Source organism: Melozone crissalis, unplaced genomic scaffold (genome assembly GCF_028551555.1).
Source record: "Melozone crissalis strain CALT ecotype California unplaced genomic scaffold, PUWL_Pcris_2 ptg000018l_1, whole genome shotgun sequence".
Classification (NCBI taxonomy): Eukaryota; Metazoa; Chordata; class Aves; order Passeriformes; family Passerellidae; genus Melozone; species Melozone crissalis.
Window position 1 is genome coordinate 2,188,963 of NW_026535796.1, and position 22,701 is coordinate 2,211,663.

The 22,701-nt window shown below is 52.4% G+C and overlaps 3 protein-coding genes across 3 annotated transcripts; 2 read left to right on the plus strand and 1 right to left on the minus strand.

The window, feature by feature from the left end:
• Positions 1-541: 541 nt before the first annotated feature.
• Positions 542-1,462, plus strand: LOC128937036 (mas-related G-protein coupled receptor member H-like). The gene has a single exon (XM_054276391.1). The coding sequence runs from the start codon at positions 542-544 to the stop codon at positions 1,460-1,462; it is 921 nt and encodes a 306-aa protein (XP_054132366.1).
• Positions 1,463-10,791: 9,329 nt separating this feature from the next.
• LOC128937015 (mas-related G-protein coupled receptor member H-like) lies at positions 10,792-11,712 on the plus strand. Its single transcript, XM_054276348.1, has one exon. It carries the CDS (start codon positions 10,792-10,794, stop codon positions 11,710-11,712), a length of 921 nt encoding a protein of 306 aa, XP_054132323.1.
• Positions 11,713-14,968: 3,256 nt separating this feature from the next.
• Positions 14,969-15,686, minus strand: LOC128937053 (mas-related G-protein coupled receptor member X2-like; the record flags this gene model as incomplete). Its single annotated transcript, XM_054276411.1, is given in 3 exon segments — positions 14,969-15,271; positions 15,274-15,506; positions 15,509-15,686. Coding segments are annotated over 3 exon segments (714 nt in total), but the record flags the coding sequence as incomplete, so codon positions are not given.
• Between the last annotated feature and the right edge of the window lie 7,015 nt (positions 15,687-22,701).

Genomic DNA, 22,701 nt, shown 5'->3' on the forward strand with positions numbered 1-22,701 from the left:
CTCTGGGGAGCAGCACCAGGACAGGGCACAGAGAGGAGCCAGAGGGACGGGAGGGGGGAGCTCCTGGTGACCTGGGCACTTTCTCCTTCATGTCCCTGACCTGGCAGGAGCCGCTTTAGGACATGGATCCCAAAGCAGCAAGAGGGACCATAAAGCGCCGCTGATCTGCACAGAGCCCTTTGCCTGCTGCTGCCCCACAGGGAACAGGTCAGTGGAATGTTTGCCTTCCTCCCTACCCCACCTTCCTCTCCAGCAGCAGCTGCTCTGTTCCTGACACCCTCTCCCGGTGACTGCAGGGCCCTCCCCAGCTCCCCCCTCCTCTGCCCTGTGCCTGAACAGCCCAACCCTCCCACCTCCCTCTCCCAACAATTCCCACTGCCCTCCTCCCCTGCACATCTCACTCCGCCCCACTGAATCCTTCCCACTGCAGGGAGCTGCTGAGGAGCCACATACTCCATCCCTGGATTCTCCAAGCACTGACTGCCCATCCACTCTGACCACAGCCAGGGGCCACATCCCACTGCCTGCCCAGTGTCCATCCATGGAGGTGACCACCGTGTCCCCATCTCCTGCCTCACCCACTGAAGGAGATGATCTGTGTGAGACAGATGTCACCGATGTGGCCGTACTCAGTGTGACCCTGCTCATCTGCCTCTGTGGGCTTTGTGGGAACGGGGCTGTCATCAGCCTCCTCAGAATGAAAAGCCGTAACTATGGCATCTTTGACGTGGCTGTTGCCGACTTCCTCTTCCTCCTCTTTGCGGTCCCCTCCGCCCTCCTCTTCCTGGTGGAGGACGTGTCCTGCTCTCCTATCTTGCCCATGCTGTACCTGAATTTCCTTTTACAGCTGTCAATGGTCTCCTGTTATTGGGGGCTGTCCTGGCTGATGCCCAGGAGCAATGTGCTGTTAATGGATAAGCTCTGCAAGCTTTGCTGCAACTGTGAGCTTCCTCTGAACCTGTTGTGGGTGGTGGAAAGTGTCCAATACTGGGCCTTCTTTGCTTTCTTCAATGTCACTCCTACAGTGACATTCCTGTGCCCATCACACCAGCAGGAGCACTGCCGGGCAGCTCTCATCTCCATCTACACCCTCATGCTGCTCCTCTTTGTAGCACCCATTTTGATTTCCAACACAATTGATTTCATTAAGGCCAAGTGGAGCTCCCATCAGCAGCAGCCCAAGAGCCATGACATCGTTATCATCATCACTGTGCTCCTCTCTTATATCATCAGCCTCTGCAATTTCCTGCAGCAGCTCGGTTACATCACTATACCCCCAGACGTTCTTTTCCTGCTCACCGGCATCCACAGCAGCATCAAACCCTTCATCTACTTCTTTGTAGGGAGGTGCAGGAGGCCCTGCTCAGTGCAGTTGCTCCGCCTCTCCCTCCAGAGGGTCTTTGAGGAGCCAAAAGAAAAAACTGACCCCAGGAATGATACCACCAGAGACACAGTGCTCTGAGCCTGCTGATCCCTTCCATTGCTCTGCTGAAGGAACCCAGAAGAGTGGCTGAAGATTTCCTTGAGCCTCCTGATTAATCAATATCCATAAGATCACCATTCCTGTGGTGGTGTATTCCTGCAGGAGAAGGGAGCCGGAGCTCTGCCTTGGGTGATTTTTGTGGGATGCTCTGCAGGGAGCACATTGCAGCATGGCTTTCCTGCTCCCTCCTGGATCCACATGGCTCCAAGCAGTGCAGCTGGGCTCAGTGCTGTTCCCCAGCTCTATTCCCCATGGAATGACCCTCATGGCCTTGGCCCCAGGGAATGAACTCCATCTCCTTTGCCTCAGCAGATGAGTTCCATGGTGTTTTCAGGGAGCTCTTGCCTGCAAAGAATGGGACACCTTCATCCATGGGGACACACCCATCATGGAGTGGCAGTGATTTCCCAAATCCGTGCAGGGCTGGTGCCTCTGGATGGCAGGAGAGGGGCTGGGATCACAGGGACCATCCTTCCTCTTCTGTCTTCTTAAAAAAAAAAAAAAAATTAAGCTTTGGAGTTTTTCCAACACGAGTACTGTGTTCACGCTGAGAGTTGTAATGCTGATCTCTGACAATGGTGGGGAGCCAAAGCCCGAAGCGCTGCACAAGCTCTGGGAAGGCGGGAAGGAGGATGAGCTGTGTTGGAAAAGCAGAACGTGTCTGAATGTGGGGGGTGGATTACAAAGAGTCTACAAATCCTGTTAGTATTTTGGGCCGTGTGCCTCTGGCCGTGCTTCTGGCTGCGAGTGAGCACCGAGCATTTTTACTTTTACCGTATTTTGTCCCTTGCTGTAGTTTAATAAAATTCTAAAAATTTGAAGTGAGGTGTCGTTTCTTACAACAAAGAAAAAGAACACCTGATTTTTAGGGGAAAATGAAAACAATCAAGATCAGTAACTCAGAGGCGGTAGAACTCCAAGCAAGCCAAAGTTGTAAAACCACCATGACCCAGGCACTGAGACTTAGGAAACAACAGCAGGTCATGGCACGGAGAGCAGCCAGCAGGATGGGAATGGGGAGCCCCTGGTGACCTGGGCACTTTCTCCTTCATGTCCCTGACCTGGCAGGAGCCGCTTTAGGACATGGATCCCAAAGGAGCAAGAGGGACCAGGAAGCGCCGCTGATCTGCACAGACCCCTTTGCCTGCTGCTGCCCCACAGGGAACAGGTCAGTGGAATGTTTGCCTTCCTCCCTCCCCCACCTTCCTCTCCTGCAGCAGCTGCTCTGTTCCTGACACCCTCTCCCAGTGACTGCAGGGCCCTCCCAGCTCTCCCATCCTCTGCCCTGTGCATCCCCTCTATATCTTGACACTGAGTTCAGCTGAAATAATTTTTTTAACACAATGGGAAGCATTTGGAAGCAGGAATTCTTTACCTGCACAGGACACACAGAAGGATCTCTCCCTGATCTGTGTGTGGTGACAGGATTTTTATCCATAATAAGCACACAGCCATTAACGAGTGTTTCTTAGCTAATACATAAATATCACTTTCCTAGGGCTCATTTCCATGCATTCACCTTGTTCTTGAAGTCCTTTCCGGGCCCTAGAGGATCATTCAGAGGGCTCTCTGGTGGTCACAGTCATTGAGTGCTGAGATATTAAAAGTGACCTTGCCTTGAACTTTTTGTGCTCTTGCTTCTTGTTACAGAAGTTGCCCCAAAACCCCTGCAGGCCTCCAAATCTGTTTCTGCACTGGCTTCAGCCACATTTATCATCCTGTGTGATCCTGAGGAGCACATTGGAGCTGGGCTTTCCTCCTCCCTCCTGGGTCCTAGAAGCCTTTGGCCTGCAGGAGCAGGGACACTGCCGGGGTCCCTGGTGGACTGGAGCAGCAGTGGGGCTGTCAGGGGAAAAAAAATCAGCCCCGGATGTGTTCTGAGGTGTCAGAGCAGGCTGGAGGGGTCAGGAGAGGGTCAGAGGGGGCTACAGGGGGTCTGGATGCTGGCAAAGCCAGAGGAGAGCAGAGCCTGACAGGCCACGCTCAGAGTGGGGGAGCAGCTCCATCTGGGAAAGCTGTGGGATGTGATAGGATGGGGTGAGGATGGAGAGTGGGGTGGGAATGAGGTGCAGAGATGGGAATGGGATTAGGATAGGATAGGATAGGATAGGATAGGATAGGATAGGATAGGGAGCAGCTCAGCTCTGCTTCCCTGGGCCCAGGGGAGGCTTTGGCAATGATCCCAGAGCTCCTCCCTAAATATGAGTTTCTTCTGACAAGCACCCAGCTGATTTATCAGCACTGCCAGCCCCGCCAACATCCCTCTGCTGCTGGAGAGACAGTGACCCCGCAGGAAAGAGAAGCAAGGAATGGTAGAAACCTGTCAGGAGAGGGAAGGCAGTCGCAGAATGTGACATTCTACAGGACAGGAATGTTTCTCATCAGGAGGAAATGAGGAGCCATTTGCAAAATATTTCATTTGGAGATTTTGACAAAAGTCACTTCCTCTGTAGCAAAAAAAAAAAAAAAACATAAATATCTCAGAGGAGGTGAGGTTCTAGCATAACCACAGCTGCAATTTCCAGTTCCTCTGAGACTCCATGGAGCCCTGGGGAGCAACACCATGACAGGGCACAGGCAGAGGAGCCAGCAGGATGGGAATGGGGAGCTCCTGGTGACCTGGGCACTTTTTCCTTCAAGTCCCTGACGTGGCAGGAGCCGCTTTAGGACATGGATCCCAAAGGAGCAAGAGGGACCAGGAAGCGCCGCTGATCTGCACTGACCTCTTTGCCTGCTGCTGCCCCACAGGGAACAGGTCAGTGGAATGTTTGCCTTCCTCCCTACCCCACCTTCCTCTCCTGCAGCAGCTGCTCTGTTCCTGACACCCTCTCTCGGTGACCGCAGTGCCCTCCCCAGCTCCCTCCTCCTCTGCCCTGTGCCTGAACAGCGCAACCCTCCCACCTCCCTCTCCAATCCACAATTTCCACTGCCCTACTTCCCTGCACATCTCATTCCTCCCCCCTGAATCCTTCCCACTGCAGGGAGCTGCTGAGGAGCCACATGGTCCATCCCTGGATTCTCCAAGCACTGACTGCCCATCCACTCTGACCACAGCCAGGGGCCACATCCCACTGCCTGCCCAGCGTCCATCCATGGAGGTGACCAGCGTGTCCCCATCTCCTGCCTCACCCACTGAAGGAGATGATCTGTGTGAGACAGATGTCACCAGCGTGGCCACCCACAGTGTGACCCTGCTCATCTGCCTCCGTGGGCTGGCTGGGAACGGGGCTGTCATCGGCCTCCTCAGCCTGAAGGGTGATAACTTTTTCATCCGTGGCATGGCTGTCACCAACTTCCTCTTCCTTCTCCTCACAGTCCCCTCCGCCCTCATCCTCCTGGTGGAGGACGTCTCCTGCTCTCTTATCCTGCCCATGCTGTACCTGCGTTTCCTTTTCCGGCTCTCTTTGTTCTCCTGCCACTGGGTGCCGCTCTGGCTGATGACTTTCGGCCTTGAAATGTATATCAAAAAGCTCTTGAAGCGCTGCTGCTGCCGTGACCTTCCTGATCATCTGCTTTGGGTGGTGATGATTGTCCAGTTTTGGGCTTTCTCTGCTCTCTTCACTGAGATTCCCACACTGACATCCCAGTGCCAATCAAATGATCACGAGCACTGCCGGGCAGCCCTCATCGCCGTGTGGGTCATCATCCTGCTGCTCCTTGTCACACCTATAACTGTGCTGGTCATTTCCAGCACAATTAATATAATTAAGGCCAAGTGGGGCTCCCAGCAGCAGAAACCCGAGGGGCTCGACATTGTTATCGTCTCCATTGGTCTCTTCACTCTCCTTTTCATCCTCTGCAATTTCCTGCAGCAGATTGGTTACATTGCTGTGCCCTCCCTTTTTTTTTTTCCTGCTCACCTGCATCAACAGCAGCATCAAACCCTTCATCTACTTCTTGGCAGGGAGGTACTGGAGGTCCTGCTTTGTGGAGTCTCTCTGGCTCTCCCTCGAGATGGTGTTTGACTAGCCAGAAGAAAACACTGCCCACAGTGATGATCCCACCATGGACAGAGAGGCCTGAGCCTGCTGATCCCTTCCACTGCACTGGTGAAGGACCCTGGGACAGTGGCTGAGAAATTCCTTGAGTCTCCTGATCAATAAATACCCACAGGATCACCCTCCCTGTGCTGCTGCATCCCCAGCCCCTTTCCAGGCCGCTCTGGATTCTGATCCGTGCTTGGGAGGCCTCAGCCTTGAGGAGCAGCCCCTGGGCTCAGCTCCTGTGGCGCTGATCAGAAACACCCTCTGCTCCCAGCAACTGCTGCTGTCCAAACACCTCCTGGACTTTTATCAACAGCCTTGGAAATTATTGTGCTGCCCTGGATGCCACAGCATCCCTGCTCTGCCACTGTCCCAGGAAGCTGCCGGCCCCAAGTGTGGCCAGGCTGAGCCATTGCTGTGAGTGCCGCCCATGCCTTGGGGCCCTGTGAGCAGCGGCCCCAAAGGAGAGCCTTGGAGCTCTGCTGGGCCCAGCAGCGCTGAGCAGAAGCTCCCTGGCACTGGGGCCTCTCCCAGCTGGGATCTCTCCCGGCTGCTGCCCTGGGCTGATCCCCGAACGCCGACGGCTCCTGGGCCCATCCCGCCAGGGCTCCAGGCCCAGCCCTTGGCCCAGGGAGGAGATGCAAAGGGATCCGCAGGGAGCATTTCACTGCCTGCCAGGGCAATTGCTCACAGGCACCTTGCGCTCACTCTGCCTGCCTGGCTGGCTGTGTGCACACACGTCTGCATCTGCTCTGGCAAATGTGGCAGAAATGCTGCTCTCTCAGCTGTGTTAGTACCTCAGACATCTGACTGGGGCAGGCCTGCAAAGAACTGTAAGACGTAGGTTAAATGCTATTAAGGGCTATTCCTCTGTTGAATGGCTAAGTTTAAGCTGTAGCTGAAGTAGTATTAGCTGAAGTAGTATTAAGTTGGAGTGCTGTAAATCTTTTAGGTTCTTTTCTTTTTTATCCTTACCCTCCTTTTTATCCCCACCCTGTGTCCTTTTTTCACACACCCTTGAACACACAAACAAACACACAAACAGGGATCGAACTTTAGTGTGCTGTTGCTTATTATTAAACCTTTTCACTGATTTTACTGGTTTTTACTGATTTCCTTGCTGGTGGTTTTGTGCCTTCAGAAATTCTTCCACTGCCCTGGCTTTGCCCTCTCCCTCAGCAGGCTCAGGTGGTGCAGCTCCAAGGGGAGGAGGAGTCCGTGCTCCTCAGCACAGCCACCCCCTTCCAGGAGCAGAGTGACATCTGTGTTTGCCACCGTTGTCTCCACGGGGCATCAACCCCCTCCCTGTGGCTTCTCTGAAGTCTCTGAGCTGGGGCTGTTCAGCCTGGAGAAGGGAAGTCTTCAAAGAGACCTTAGAGCCCTTTCCAGGGCCTAAGGAGGCTCCAAGAACTGGAGACAAGCGTTGGACAAAGGCCTGAAGTGACAGGACAAGGGGAATGGCTTCCCACTGTCAGAGAACAGGGTTAGGGGGAATATTGGGAAGAAATTTCTCCCTGTCAGGGTGGAGAGGCCCTGGCACAGGTTCCCAGAGATGCTCTGGCCTCCCCATCCCTGGAGGTGCTCGAGGCCAGGCTGGATGGGGTTTGAAGCAGCCCAGTCTAGTGGAAGGTGTCCCTGCTTGCAAAGGGTGAGATGAGGAAAAAACAACCACAAGTATTCCCAAGGCTGAGGAGGAGGAGGAGGATGAGCTCTGGTGAAGGGCTGGAATGGGCACCCCAGCACCCTAACATCTGGTCTCCAATAACTTTTATTGCATCATCAAGGGTACTGTCAGTAAGAAATGTGGGCTCTGATGCCGATAACCTGCTGCAAGCCTGTCGTGGTTTGGCACTGGCCAAACGCCAGGCACCAACGAAAGCCGTTCACTCACCTTCTCCTGCTCTCAGCTGGGCAGAGGAGAGGGAAACAAAAATTAACAAAGGGCTCATGAGTTGAGAGGACGACTGGGAGAAAAAACATTTCACGAATAGAAAATGAGTCCAAATTAAATGGTATTAAATAAATTTATTATATACAGAGACAGAGGATGACAATGAGAAGTAATAAAAAACTTTAAACCACTTTTTTTTTCCCAGGCCCTCCTTCCGTCCCACTAACAGTGCAGGGAGACAGGGCAAGGGCGTTCTTCAACAGCATTCAAGCACTGACAATAAAACACTGTTTGCCTGGGAAAAAAGCAGGTCATTCATTAAACTAAGAGAGAGGGCATATTCTGGTAGGAATTAAAACAAAAAAAACACCGATATCAAAATATAAGAAATTGGGAGCATTTGGGGAGTATGTATTGAAAAAAACTTGAATATTATAGTGTATAAAAATCCTTGAAAATTGTTGTTTCTTTGTACATACATATAGCAAATAAATTTCACATATGTTCACAATTTCAACTCAAAATTATTACTAGTCGAATACACTTTTGATTTTAGACTTAAACTTCTTGGTGTCAGAGGGGACACAGCCATGGCTTGTGCTCCCTGCAGCAACCATGATCTCCAGTGCCCAGAGCTGGGCTGGCACACACAGGATGGCTTAGGGGCTCAGCATTCCCCACCCCGAGTGCTCTGTGAGTGTCACAGCAGAGATCTCCCCAAAAATAATTAACTTTTAATTTTGTGAGCCAGGTGCAAAGGTGTCTCTGCCTTCAGAAATTCTTCCTCTCCACTGCCTTCAGCTGTTCCCTCAGCAGGCTCAGGTGGTGCAGCAGCAAGGAGAGGAGGAGGCCGTGATCCTCAGCACAGCCACCTCCTTCCAGGAGCAGGGTGACACCTGTGTTTGTCACCATGGGCTCCACGGGGCATCACCCCCCTCCCTGGGGCTACCCTGAGGCCACCATCCCCACCACACCCCACACCTTCTTTCCAGCCCCACCACATCCCACACCTTCTCTCCAGCCCCACCACACCCCACACCTTCTCTCCAGGCCCACCACACCCCACACCTTCCCACCACATCTTTCCAGCAGCTCCATCATGTCCCACCACTCCCACACCACCCTCCCATCCCACTCCCCATGCAGCCCACCCACCTCCCGTCCTTCCCATCCCTCCCAGCCCCGAGCCTGAGGCTCCACTCCCTCCCCACGGGCTGCTCACCCCAGCCTGCCCCGGAAGGCTTTGGGGCCGTCTTTCTCTTGGAGATGCCCCTTCCCAGCTCCATCCCTGCTCTCCAGCCCCCCAACCTCCTTTGCACACAAACAGGAGGCACTACAGGGATGGCTCCACTGCTGTTCATTGCGCTGGAGAAGCATGGAATTGCCAGGAGGAGCAGAAACACTGCTGGGGCTCCTGAGTGGGGCAGGAGAGGAGCGGGACTGTCTGGAGGGGCAGGCAGCCTGGGGGGAATTTCTAGAGGATGTCAGAGGGGGCATGATGCCTTAGGATTTTAGCCTTTCTATTTTTCATATCCTGTACTGCATTAGTGCATAACTCTAAGCTCCATGGAAAGTGTTAAGTTAACTGTCTGCACATTTTCGTCAGACAAAACAATCTCTCTAGGCCTGAAATTCAAGGACACTCTACTGTGTCAGGCCCAGAAAATATAGACAAAAATGAATTGGGGAGGGCAAACTGGGGCTAAATGACTTCATTACCTGTAGCTGTAATTGGAGGATTAATCCCTGATTTGTAAATGGACCAAACTTTTATCTGTCTGAAAAACTCATGACCATTGTCCATTTTGGCTGCAGCCCCTCTCGGAGGCTTTGAGAGCCCAAGGTGAACCTTTTGAAGGCCTTTCATCAATGCCTCCTTTTATTCTCTTCACCTGGTCTGGCCTCTGTTCCAGGGAGCCAGCCCAAGGCATCAGGCAGACAGGGGCTGGTGGGGGCAGGAGGGCTCTGGGTGCCACCAATCCCAAATCTGCCACTGGACAGCAGCAGAGCCCAACAGGCCACACCTGCAGCCAGGGAGAGGCCAGGGACTGGGAACCCATCGCAATGGCATGGCATGGCATGGATGAGGACTGATAAGAAAATCAGATAGAATAAACTTCCCAACACCAATCAATGGTGTTACCAAGTGAATTATTAGGCAGCAGGACACGCAGTAGGATCTCTCATTAATTCTGTAAGTGTTGTGAGATTTTATAACAGTGTTTATATCCACTAAAACTATACATGGATGTGGTAATCCACATAATCAGAGGGTTTTGGGAAAGCTGCAAAAGGCAGGCCTCAGAGACAGAACTGTGATTAGAGCTAAGCAGCAGCCATGATATAGGCCAGCAGAAAAAATATTTAAAAAGTAGGAAAGGAAGGACCATTACAACAACAGTCTGTGTATTAATGCTTGTCTAGAATATTTCCCTAAGCTACAGAAAAGTTTATCTATCAAGATATTAAGAAGTTTGAAGCTGAATAATATAGCTGTGTGCATTGTGTTTTAAGGCTTACAAGTAGGTATTGTATTCGAAATAAGAAAGCATTGTTTTAACTAAAGGTACGTGTGCTATAGTAGTTAGATAGAGCTACTGTCAATATGCTTTTGCTTTGTGTGATTGGTCAAGAGGCTTACAAAGTAAGTTGTAACATTAAGTTCTTACTCTGCTGCTGGGATGTGAGCTGGTGGCATGTTGCCATTGTCATAACAATGTAATGAGAGTGATGCTGAAAAATAAAACAGCTCAAGGCACGTTTCACAACAGTCCCGTCCAGTTTATCATTTGTACATATACCCCTGGCCAGCAATACATAGACTTTAAAAAGTTTCTCTTCTCTAAAGAACACCTTAAACATAAATGTAAATACCATTTTCCTAGAACTAATTTCCATGCATCCACTTCCTGCTGGGAGTCCTCTGATGGCCCTGGAGGTTCATTGAGAGGAGTCTCTGGTGGTCACATTCACTGAGTGCTGTGATATTAAAGGTGACCTTGCCCTGAACTTTTCCTTTGGCCATGTGCTCTTGCTTCTTCTTACAGAACTTTCCCCAGAAATAACGTGGACCTCCTTATTTTTGTCTGCGCTGGCTTCAGGCACGTTTATCACACAGGGTCCACATCTTTACATATTTTTACCTATTTGCCCAGTTAGACTTTAAACAACTTCAAGAGACTTGAAAATGTTTATTCTCTCTTCTTTATCAATCCCCTGCACACCAGCCCCGCCCCCCCTCCTCCCTCTTCCACCCCACTATTCCCACTGCCCTCCTCCCCTGCACATCTCACTCCTCCCCACTGAATCCTTCCCACTGCAGGGAGCTGCTGAGGAGCCACATGGTCCATCCCTGCATTCTCCAAGCCCTGACTGCCCATCCACTCTGACCACAGCCAGGGGCCAACATCCCACTGCCTGCCCAGCGTCCATCCATGGAGGTGAGCACCATGTCCCCATCTCCTGCCTCACCCACTGAAGGAGACAATGCCTGTGTTATCAATGTCACCGATGTGGCCACACACACTGTGGCACTGCTCATCTGCCTCTGTGGGCTGGCTGGGAATGGGGCTGTCATCGGCCTCCTCAGCCTGAAAAGCAGGAACGCTGGCATATTTGACCTGGCTGTCATTGACTTCCTCTTCCTCCTCTTTGCAGTCCCCTCTGCTCTCCTCAGCCTGATGGAGGATGTGTCCTGCTCTCCTATTGTGCACTTGATGTACATGAACTTTGTTTTTCAGCTGTCATTGGTCTCCTACTACTGGGTGCTGTTCAGGCTGATGAGCAGCATCCCTGTGTGGTATATGCACAACCTGTGCAAGCTCTGTTGCCGATGGGACCTTCCTCTGCGCCTGCTGTGGGTGGTGGACACTATCCCATACTGGGCCATCTTGGCTCTCTTCACTGTCACTCCCACAGTGACATTCCTGTGCCCATCACACGAGCAAAAGCACTGCCGGGCAGCTCTCATCTCCATGTACACCCTCATCCTGCTCCTCTTTGCTGCAACTGTGGTCATTTCTGGAACAATCTATTTCATTAATTCCAAACGAGGCTCCCAGCAGCAGCAGCCCAAGAGGCACGACATCGTTATCATCATCACTGTGCTGTTCACTCTCATCATCAGCCTCTGCAATTTCCTGCAGCAGCTCGGTTACATCACTGTGTCCTCACAGGTTGTTTTCCTGCTCACCTGCATCCACAACAGCATCAAACCCTTCATCTATTTCTTGGCAGGGAGGTGCAGGAGGCCCTTCTCCATAAAGTCCCTTCGGCTCTCCCTCCAGAGGGTCTTTGAGGAGGCAGAAGAAAACACTGCCCACAGCGATGATCCTACAATGGACACGGGGGTCTGAGCCTGTTGATCCCTTCCACTGCTCTGCTGAAGGACCCCAGGAGGCCCCGAGGAGGCTGAGGGTTTCCTTGAGCCTCCTGATTAATCAATATCCACAGGTTCACCCTCCCTGTGGTGCTGTATTCCTGCAGGAGAAGGGAGCAGGAGCATTGCCTTGGCTGATTTTTGTGGGATGCTCGGCAGGGAGCACATTGGAGCATGGCTTTCCTCCTCCCTCCTGGGTCCACATGGCTCCAAGCAGTGCAGCTGGGCTCAGTGCTGTTCCCCAGCTCCATTCCCCATGCAATGACCTTCATGGCCTCAGCCCCAGGGAATGAACTCCATCTCCTCTGGCTCAGCAGATGAGTTCCATGGTGTTTCCAGGGAGCTCTTGCCTGCAAAGAATGGGACACCTTCATCCCTGGGGACACACCCATCATGGAGTGTCACTGATTTCCCAAATCCCTGCAGGGCTGGTGCCTCTGGATGGCAGGAGAGGGGTTGGGATCACAGAGAGCATCCTTCCCCTTCTGTCCTGCACAGCCAGCCCTGCATTCCCAGCTGATGGGAAGGGACACCAGGTAGGGCTGCAGAGCTGGGGAGGGACAGCAACATTCCCTTATCCTTTCTGTGGGAATTTCTCACATTCTTGAATTCCAGAACTGAATATTTCTGAGTAAAGTGCAGGGTCGATGATGAACTCTACTGAACTCCTGTGCCTGTATCCAGAAAGTACATGCAATATGGAAATTCACATCACCAGATGCTTGGACCATTGAATTGCACAGAAATTAGGGGGTTGTGCTGCTCTTGTGCAGAATGGGGCCATCCATCCTCTGGTTCCCCAGCATCAGTGTCCAGGGAAGCCCTTGAGCACCTCCATCCTGAACCTGGCCACCCTCAGGTGGAGCTGCACAGCCACTCTGCACAGCAGCTCCAGCCACAGTCCAGCCTCTCCTGATCTTTGTCATTCTCTAACTACCCTTCACTCAGTGTCCTGGTTTAGGGCAAATTTGGTAGAGAACCTCCAAAGGAGGGCCCCTCCAGAAAGCAAACCCACACAGCCCGTCCCCCCAACCAGTTCGGGAAAAATTCCTCGGAGAGAAGTGGAAAGAACCTGTTTATTTGACAGGTACAGCACCCCCCAGCACACAAAATGAACAATACCAGATGACACCGCTCTGAGAAAGATGACAAAATCATAAAGTCTCTTTCGGGGGTGGTTGCTGTCAGTCCCTCCAGTCCTGGAGCAGTTTCTGCAGCCAAACGTTGCAAACCCTCGGTGTTCTCATGTCCCAGTCCAGAGCAGGTTCAAGATGGTTGCAGAAAAAAGAGAGGAGAAACAGTCCAGGAAGGAATTTGGACTGTTTAGCTAGAACTAGCCAATAAGCAGAAGCAAAAGCAAGCAAAAGCAAGCAAAAGCAAGAGCAGAGAGACAGCAAGCAAAGCAGAAAAGCAATAAGCAAAAAGCAAAAACAGCCCTATGTACTGCCCGTCTCTGTGTCCCTGATAAGAGAAACCCAAACAAAACTTTCACTCTTCAGAGACAGTCTTAAAGAAACAGAACAGATGAATGGGGATACAAGCATCATAACGTCACCCCAGGACACTCAGGTTTGGACTCATGGTTTTTGTTTCTTTCCACTGTTGTAGTCCCAGCCTCTGAATTTGCTAAGCAAACAATATCAAGGCTTCACTGCAGAGCCTGTCTCTGTTAAACAGTGTCCAAAATGGCTCATTTCCTTCTTTAATCCCATTCTAAAGCCTCTGGCTGGTCTGGGAGCAGGGCAGGTCCCTGTCTCATACCAGAGCCCTTCCTAAGGCACGTGCCTGCAATGCTTGGGATGATGTTGGCAGTGCCAAGAGCTCCTGATGCCTCCTGGCAGAGACCTGGGCAGCAGCCACATCTCTTGCTCAGGGGGAAGTTGTCCCTCCTTTTCCCACTGCCTTAAATCCAGGGAAAAACAATGTGCCACTGCTTCTGGAAAGGGAAGTGAGAGTGAAAGCTCTGGGTGGTGAGTCAGGCTTTGGATACACAAGTGAGGTTAAACAGCTAAGGAGCATTTATTAACAGAGTTGTTAATAGATAACATAAGAGAGAGACTTGGACATCTGAGAGGGGTTTTCTGCCCATCTCTACCGTTTCCTGTCCATTGGAAAGACATAACTTTCCAAGCTACAAGCTCTTGTCCAGGGAAGAACAACTCAGCCAGGGCATCCCTCCCAAGGCAAGTGCAGAAGGACCATTATCCTTCCATGTACTTTTTCTACTTCCCAGCACCTTCCTTGTCTCCACTGTCACCCAGACAGCTCCCTACCTGAGCTTCCTTTCAAAAGAGCAAGACTTCAAAGGTTTTCTGGTTGTCCCTGCCCATGGCAGAAGGAGAAATGGAATGAGATGACCTCTACCGTTCCTTGCAACCTGTCCTGGGTGACTATATGACCTGAATTATGTCCCCATTCATCTGTTTAGCCGAGAAAAAGGTTTTGCACAATTCAGACTGGTTCTTGAGCAAAGAGGGGCAGAGCAGATGCAGCAGTTTGTTTCCAGAAGCTGCGCTCACTCCTCCCCATTCCTGCTCCCAGACCGTGCTGTCTGCAGCACAGACATGCAGCACAGAGCTCTCCTTTGCTTTTAGGCTTTTTTCAGCTGGCTGAGGCAGAGAAGTTCCCTGGACTGTGATTTTTCTTTTTCTTGGAACTGTTCAAACCAGCTCTGGACTGAAAACCCAGAAGAGCACTGGGAGCTCACATCTGTGGCCCACCGGGGCCTGGGACGCGGCATTTTCCAGCACTGAGGGACTGATAAGGGACTGAGTGAGACAAACTACACTCCACAACAAGGACTGTCTGAATTTGCCAACTCTTCAGAACAGCAGGAGATTTTATTTTTAAATATTGTTTTCATTTCTTATGCTTGTGAATAATTTGCTTGTTAAATAAACAGTTTTTTCCACTTTTCTCTCAGGAAATCTTTTCCTGAACCAGCTGGGGGAGGGGCTGCTTGAATTTGTTTACTAGAGGGATCCCATTTCAAGGTTTCCTCCCAAATTCACCCTAAACCAGGAAACAACCCAAACCATTCCATGAGGATTTCTCATGACATGCAGAATCCAGCCCAGGCAGGAGTTCCCTGCTGCACACAGCACCAGCCTGACAGAGCTCAAGGAGCATTTGCACAATGCTCTCAGGCACAGTCTGGGATCGTTGGGATGTCCTGTGCAGGGCCAGGAGCTCAACACCATGATCCTTGTAGATCACCTCAAACACTGGATATTTTATGGGTCTATTTCATGCTGAATATCTTTCATGATGATTTCACTTGATGATGACTCCCCTGTGTTGTCCCTATGCCCTGGCTCTGGCACAAAAGCCTCAAAAGCCCTCTGCAAGGCAACACTACCAGAGGGGGTGAATTCCTTTGCACAGCTCCCAGCCAGGCAGTCAGTCAGAGGGAGGGCACTGCTCTGGGCACAGGTGAGCAGGAGAGAGGGGCTGGGGGCAAAGACAGAGAAGTCAAACGCCCTCAGAAAGAGCCAGTACCCAAAATCAGCAGTGAAGAAGGGGAAGGAGATGACAGGAGCAGCAGGAGCAGGGCACAGAGCTTCCCTGGGAGCTGTTTCCATGAGCAGCACAGGAGCCTGGCCAGCAGGGCCAGAGCAGAACAGGGCAGGCTGAGCACTGAGAAGGGGCAGCTCAGCACCAAGGCCATGGGCACCAAAGGGCAGCAATGGAGGGTGGCAGTGAGCAGCAAGGAGAGCAGCCAGAGCAGGGCACACAGGAGCACCGGGAAGCACTGGGAGCAGGGGCAGGGCCAGCAGGACACGGGAGGACAAACAGAGCTGTGACAGCACTGAGGGCTGTCAGAGAGGAGACAGCAGCAGTGAAAGCCAAGAGGATGGGGACCTTCAGCCCAGCTGGCACAGCCCACGAGCCCAGCTGGTGGCAGAAGCTCTCTGGGACAGAAAATATCCCCAGGGTGATGGTGATGGAGAGCAGGAAGGTGGAGCCAGCCATGGCCAGGCTGAGCACACAGGGGGTGATGGGGTTCCTGTGGATGCAGAAGCTGAGGAGCCAGAGCACAGCCCCATTCCCACCCTCCCACACAGGCACAGCAGCAGCAGCAGCAGCAGTGGGACAGGCACTTTGCTCCACTGCCTGCTGTCACACTGGCTCCAGTTGTCGTGGCTCTCCTCATTCCAGCTCCCCTGGGATGCCTTCCCACCGGGCTGGCTCCAGCAGGCAGGGCTGGCTTCCTCCATGCCAGGGGACAAAGTGCTCATGGTGACACCTCTGCTGCTTCTCCTGCCCTCACACAGCTGCAGGGGTGACAAACAGACACACCAGAGCAACGCTGCTGTCCCCCAAACGTGGCTTTTCCATCTTTTCCCACCCACAGCTTCCATGTGGAGCAGCAAAAAGAGGGGTGAGGGACAGGACAGATGTCAAGGAGGATGTGGGAGCCTGGTCCCGTGTGCCTGGCACAAAAGCCAGGGAGATACCTCCTTCCTGGCTGTGGACAGGACACAGCTGGAGCAGGAAAACAATTGGAGAAGGAGAGGATTGCCCATGGAGATATCAGAGAGCAAATGGCTTTGGGATGGATCAGAATTGGACTCTCAGGTGTCAGTTGATATCACTGAGATCCTGGATTCCTTCAGCAGGACACCCATTTAAATATTCCCTCCATTTTCCCACAGTGTTTATAGCTCTTAATTCCCTACAGACCTCAGTTCTGCCCCCAAAATCAATAACCAGGTTCCACCCAATGAGGGGGCCCTGGTGAAGGTGGAAGAGAAGAGTCTGACCTGGTTTCCTCTGGCAGCCTGGAGAACTTGCCCGCAGTGCACTGCCCTCAGCTGCCAGGCTCCAGCTGCTGTCCCTGGGCCGGGATCTGCAGGAGGTTCCCTGGAATGGTCCCTTGGGAAAGGGGAGCGCAGCCCGCGGGCTGAGCCCGAGCAGCGTCCGGCGCGGGCTCTGTCCCAGCTCCTGCCACAGCCCCTGCTCTCCGTGCTGCCTCGTGTTCTCCAGGGCTCTCACACACAGGCAGCTGCCTCAGAGCCTGCCACGGGCTCAGGGCTCTGCTCCTCAGCTGCTCTTCACTCTGCCCGGGAAATGAGCAACGGGAGAGAGCCTCAGCAACCACACCTGTGCCCAAAGCACTTGGGCTCCATCTCAGCTGCATCTTTTACTTTAAAGCAACTACAATCCCAAGATCTTGTCTTTTGAACTGCCTGAACTTGCTCCCTCTCATTCCTGGGTTGGATCCTTAGGACCCTGAACTAAAAAAGTCCTCTTAAACTTTTATTTCTGATTCAAATCTAGTTTTCCCACGTGTACAGTGCAATTTCAGTGGTATTTCAGCTTCACCATACAGTTTCCAAGAAGATTAATACAATAATAAATTCTGTGTGTGAGCTTAAGCACAGACACTCAGCAGAGGCATCATTTAGGATGTCAGCAATGGCATTTCTTCTGACAAGAGGCAAATCCATGCTGCTCTCTTGGCTTTAATCCTTAGAAAGTTGCAGGTTTCATCTGAGTCATCGTTCACCATCTCTTGGCAATCAGATAGCAGCCTACACTGAATTAGAAGGAATTCCTAGAGAACTGAGGTGAGATGATTCCTATCCAGGCTGACATGTGCCTCAGGGATCTGGGATGCTCCTGCTGGAAACTGCTGGCCCTGGGACCGGAACTGTCACCTCTCTTCCCTGCTGACACCGTGTTTGTGTCCCTAGCTATGGAATCTCGCATCCCCTCACCAGCCCAATCCTTTCAAGGGCAAACACTTCATGATCCAGGAGCTGATGGGCCTCCAGGAGAGATGGAAAGGAACTTTGGACAAGGGCATGGAGTGAGAGGACAAGGGGGAATGGCTTCCCACTGACAGAGGGTGGGGTCAGATTGGATATTGGGAAGAAATCCTTCTCTGTGAGGGTGCTGAGGCCCTGGCACAGGTTGCCCTGATGGATGGGGTCAGGTAAAAACAATCATAAGTGCACCTAAGTCTGAGGAGGAGGATAAGCCCCAATGAAGGGCTGGAAAGGTAATCACAGCAGCCCAAAACCTGGTCTGTAATAGCTTTCATTGCATCATCAAGGGGATTGGCAGCAATTAGGGTGGGCTCTAAGTGCTGATGACCTGATTGTAAGCAACTGAGTGCTGTTCTTCCCTTGGGCTGTGTGAGCCTGGGGACAATGTCAAAAATGCGAATTCTTGTCTCAGTTTTGCTTCTTTGGGCACAGGGCAGGTTTTACCAATGATTCTGAAGCTATTTCCAGAATGGGAGTTGTTTCTGACAAGCAGACAGATAATTCAACAGCACTGCCAGCATTCCAGTGCCACCAGTAACCCTCTGGTACTGGAGGGACAATGATTCCTATAGGAAGAGAAAAAAGGAATGGTAGGAACTTCTTGGGAGAGAGAAACCAGTTGGAGAAAGGGACATTCTGCAGGGAAGAAGTGTTTATAATCAGAAGAAAAAGAGGAGCCATTTGCAAAAATCTTCATGTGGACTTGTGACAAAAGCCAATTCCTTTGTGGCAAAGAAAAAAAATATTCAAGATAAATAACTCTGAGGGAGTGGAGCTCTGACGTACCCAAAGTTGTAAAGCCATTTCCGTCTGCCCTATGGCCGCACCGAGCCTTGGGGAACAGCACCAGGACAGGGCACAGAGAGGAGCCAGAGGGACAGGAATGGGGAGCGCCTGGTGAGCTGGGCACTTTCTCCTTCATGTCCCTGACCTGGCAGGAGCCGCTTTAGGACATGGATCCCAAAGGGGCAAGAGGGACCAGGAAGCGCCGCTGATCTGCACAGACCCCTTTGCCTGCTGCTGCCCCACAGGGAACAGGTCAGTGGAATGTTTGCCTTCCTCCCTACCCCACCTTCCTCTCCTGCAGCAGCTGCTCTGTTCCTGACACCCTCTCCGGGTGACTGCAGTGCCCTCCCCAGCTGCCCGCTCCTCTGCCCAGTGCCCAAACAGCCCAACTCTCCCACCTCCCTCTCCACCCCACAATTTCCACTGCCCTCCTCCCCTGCACATCTCACTCCTCCCCACTGAATCCTTCCCACTGCAGGGAGCTGCTGAGGAGCCACATGGTCCATCCCTGGATTCTCCAAGCACTGACTGCCCATCCACTCTGACCACAGCCAGGGGCCACATCCCACTGCCTGCCCAGCATCCATCCATGGAGGTGAGCACCGTGTCCCCATCTCCTGCCTCACCCACTGAAGGAGATGATCTGTGTGAAACAGATGTCACCAGCATGGCCATAAACAGTGTGACACTGCTCATCTGCCTCTGTGGCCTGGCTGGGAACGGGGCTGTCATCTGCCTCCTCACAGAGAAAAGCGGTAATTATCGCATCTTTAACCTGGCTGTTGCTGACTTCCTCTTCCTTCTCTTTACAGTCCCCTCTGCCCTCCTCTTCCTGGTGGAGGATGCCTCCTGCTCCTCTATTGTGCCCCTGCTGTACCAGAATTTCTTTTTCCAGCTTACAGTGGTCTCCTACTACTGGGGGTTATTCCAGCTGATACCCATGAGCAACGTGCAGTACATATACATGTCCTGCAAGCTCTGCTGCCACTGGGACCTTCCCAAGCGCCTGTGGCTTTTGGTGATCAGTGTCCAATACTGGGCCTTCTTTGCTCTCTTCACTGTCATTCTCACTGTGACATTCCTGTGCCCATCACATGAGCAGAAGCACTGTTGGGCAGCTCTCATCTCCATATACACCTTTGTCCTGCTCTTCTTTGCTGCACCCCTGCTCATTTCAATCACAAGTGATTTCATTAAGGCCAAGTGTGGCTCCCAGCAGCAGCAGCCCAAGAGGCGTGACATCGTTATCCACCTCACTGCACTGTTAACTGTCATCCTCAGCTTCTGCCATTTCCTGCAGCAGCTCGGGTACATCGTTGTGCCATCCCAGTTTTTTTTCCTGCTCGCCAGCATCAACAGCAGCATCAAACCCTTCATCTACTTCTTGGTTGATAGCTGGATGACAGACAACTCCATGCAGAACTCCTGGAGGTCCTGCTCCATGGCGAGCTGCTGCAAGCACTGTACAGTGGGGGCCCCCAGGGATTCCCTCCAGAGGGTCTTCGAGAAGCAGAAAGAAAAAACTGACCACAGGGATGATGACACCAGGGATACAGTGATCTGAGCCTTTTGATCCCTTCCACTGCTCTGCTGAAGGACTTTAGCACAGAGGCTGAAGGTTTTCTGGAGTCACCTGATTATTCATTATCTACAGGATCACCCTCCCTCTGGTGCGGTATTCCTGCAGGAGAAGGGAGCAGGGGCATTGCCCTGGGTGATTTTTGTGGGATGCTCTGCAGGGAGCACACTGCAGCATGGCTTTCCTCCTCCCTCCTGGATCCACATGGCTCCAAGCAGTGCAGCTGGGGTCAGTGCTGTTCCCCAGCTCTATCCCCCATGGAATGACCCTCATGGCCTCGGCCCCAGGGAACGAACTCCATCTCCTCTGGCTCAGCAGATGAGTTCCATGGTGTTTTCAGGGAGCTCTTGCCTGCAAAGAATGGGACACCTTCATCCTCGGGGACACACCCAGCACAGGGTAGCGGTGATTTCCCAAATCCCTGCAGGGTTGGTGCCTCTGGATGGCAGGAGAGGGGTTGGGATCACAGGGAGCATCCTTCCCCTTCTGTCCAGCAGAGCCGGCCCTGCATTCCCAGCTGATGGGAAGGGACACCAGGTAGGGCTGCAGAGCTGGGGAGAGCAACATTCCCTTATCCTTTCAGTGGGAATGTCTCACATTCTTGAATTCCAGAATCAAATCCTTCTGAATATCAAAGTGCCGGATGAAAGGTGAACTCCACTGAAGCTTCATGCAGGTGAAAAAAAAGAGCTTTAAACATGGAAGCTCCCATCACCAGATGCTTGGACCATTGAATTGCACAGAGATTAGGGGGTTGTGCTGCTCTTCTGCAGAATGGGGCCATCCATGCTCTGGTTCCCCAGCATCAGTGTCCAGGGAAGCCCTTGAGCACCTCCATCCTGAACCTGGCCACCCTCAGGAGGAGCTGCACAGCCACTCTGCACAGCAGCTCCAGCCACAGCCCAGCCTCTCCTGACCTTTGTTTACAGCGCGGTAATTCCCAGCCAAGAATTTGTTGAATAAACAACATTCAGGCTTCACTGCAGGGCCTGCTTTGGTAAAACATTGTCCAAAATGGCTCATTCCTTCTTTTTTCCCATTCTAAAGCCTCTGGCTGGTCTGGGAGCAGGGCAGGTCCCTGTCTCATACCAGAGCCCTTCCTAAGGCACGTGTCTGCAATGGTTGGGATGATGTTGGCAGTGCCAAGAGCTCCTGATGCCTCCTGGGAGAGACCTGGGCAGCAGCCACATCTCTTGCTCAGGGGGAAGTTGTCCCTCTTTTTCCCACTGCCTTAAATCCAGGAGAAACCAATGTGCCACTGCTTCTGGAAAGGGAAGTGAGAGTGAAAGCCGTGGGTGGAGTCAGGCTTTGGAGACACACATGAGAGACAGAGACTTTGACATCTGAAAGGGTTTTTCTCTCCTGGTCTCCTATTTTCCTGCCATTTGGAAAGCAGAAACATTCCATGGTGGAACCTCTTATCCAGGAAAGACATTTCAGCAGAGGTGTTTCTCCCAAGGGAAGTGCAGCAAGATCATGATCCTCAATGTACTTTTTCTGCTTCCCAGCACCTTCCTAGTCTCCACTGTCACCCAGGCCACTCCCTCCCCGAGCTTCCTTTCAAAAGAGCAACCAGTTCAAACCAAAAGTTGTCCTGGGTCTCCTTACCCATGGCAGAAGGAGAGATGGAATGAGATGATAGCTAAGGTTCCTTCAAAGTCAAACCATTCCATGAGGATTCCTCAGGTCATGCAGCAACCACACCACGCTGGAGTTCCCCTGCTGCAAACAGCACCAGCCTGACAGAGCTCAAGGAGCATTTGGACAATGCTGTCAGGCCCAGGCTGGGATTGTTGGGATGTCCTGTGCAGGGGCCAGGAGCTCAACTCCATGGTGCTCCTGGCTCCTTTCCAACTCTGGATATTGCATGCTTTATTTTATGCTGACTATCTATCATGATGATTACACTGGATGATGATTCCCCTGTGTTGTCCCTAAGCCCTGGTTCCGGCACATCCTCAAAAGCCCTCTGCAAGGCAACACTAACAGAAGGGCTGAATTCCTTTGCACAGCTCCCAGCCAGGAAGTCAATCAGAGGATGGGCACTGCTGTTGGCCAAGGAGCCAGAGCACAGCCCCATTCCCACCATCCCACACAGGCACAGCAGCAGCAGCAGCAGCGGGACAGGCACTTTGCTCCACTGCCTGCTGTCACACTGGCTCCAGTTGTCGTGGCTCTCCTCATTCCAGCTCCCCTGGGATGCCTTCCCACCGGGCTGGCTCCAGCAGGCAGGACTGGCTCCCTCCATGCCAGGGGACAAAGTGCTCACGGTGACACCTCTGCTGCTTCTCCTGCCCTCACACAGCTGCAGGGCTGACAAACAGACACACCAGAGCAACGCTGCTGTCCCCCAAACGTGGCTTTTCCCATCTTTTCCCACCCACAGCTTCCATGTGGAGCAGCACAGGGAGGGCTGAGGGACAGGTCAGATGGCAAGGAGGATGTGGGAGCCTGGTCCTGTGTGCCTGGCACAAAAGCCACGGAGATACCTCCTCCCTGGCTGTGGACAGGACACAGCTGGAGCAGGAAAACAATCAGAGAAATAGGAATTGCCCATGGAGATATCAGAGAGCAAATGGCTTTGGGATGGATCTGAGCTGAACTCTCAGGTGTCACTTGATATCACTGAGCTGCTGGATTCCTTCAGCAGGACACTCATTTAAACATTCTTTCCCTTTTCCCGCACTATTTATAGCTCTTAATTCCCTACAGACCTCAATTCTGCCCCCAAAATCAATAACCAGGTTCCATCCAATGAGGGGGCCCTGGTGAAGGTGGAAGAGAAGAGTCTGACCTGGTTTCCTCTGGCAGCCTGGAGAACTTGCCCGCA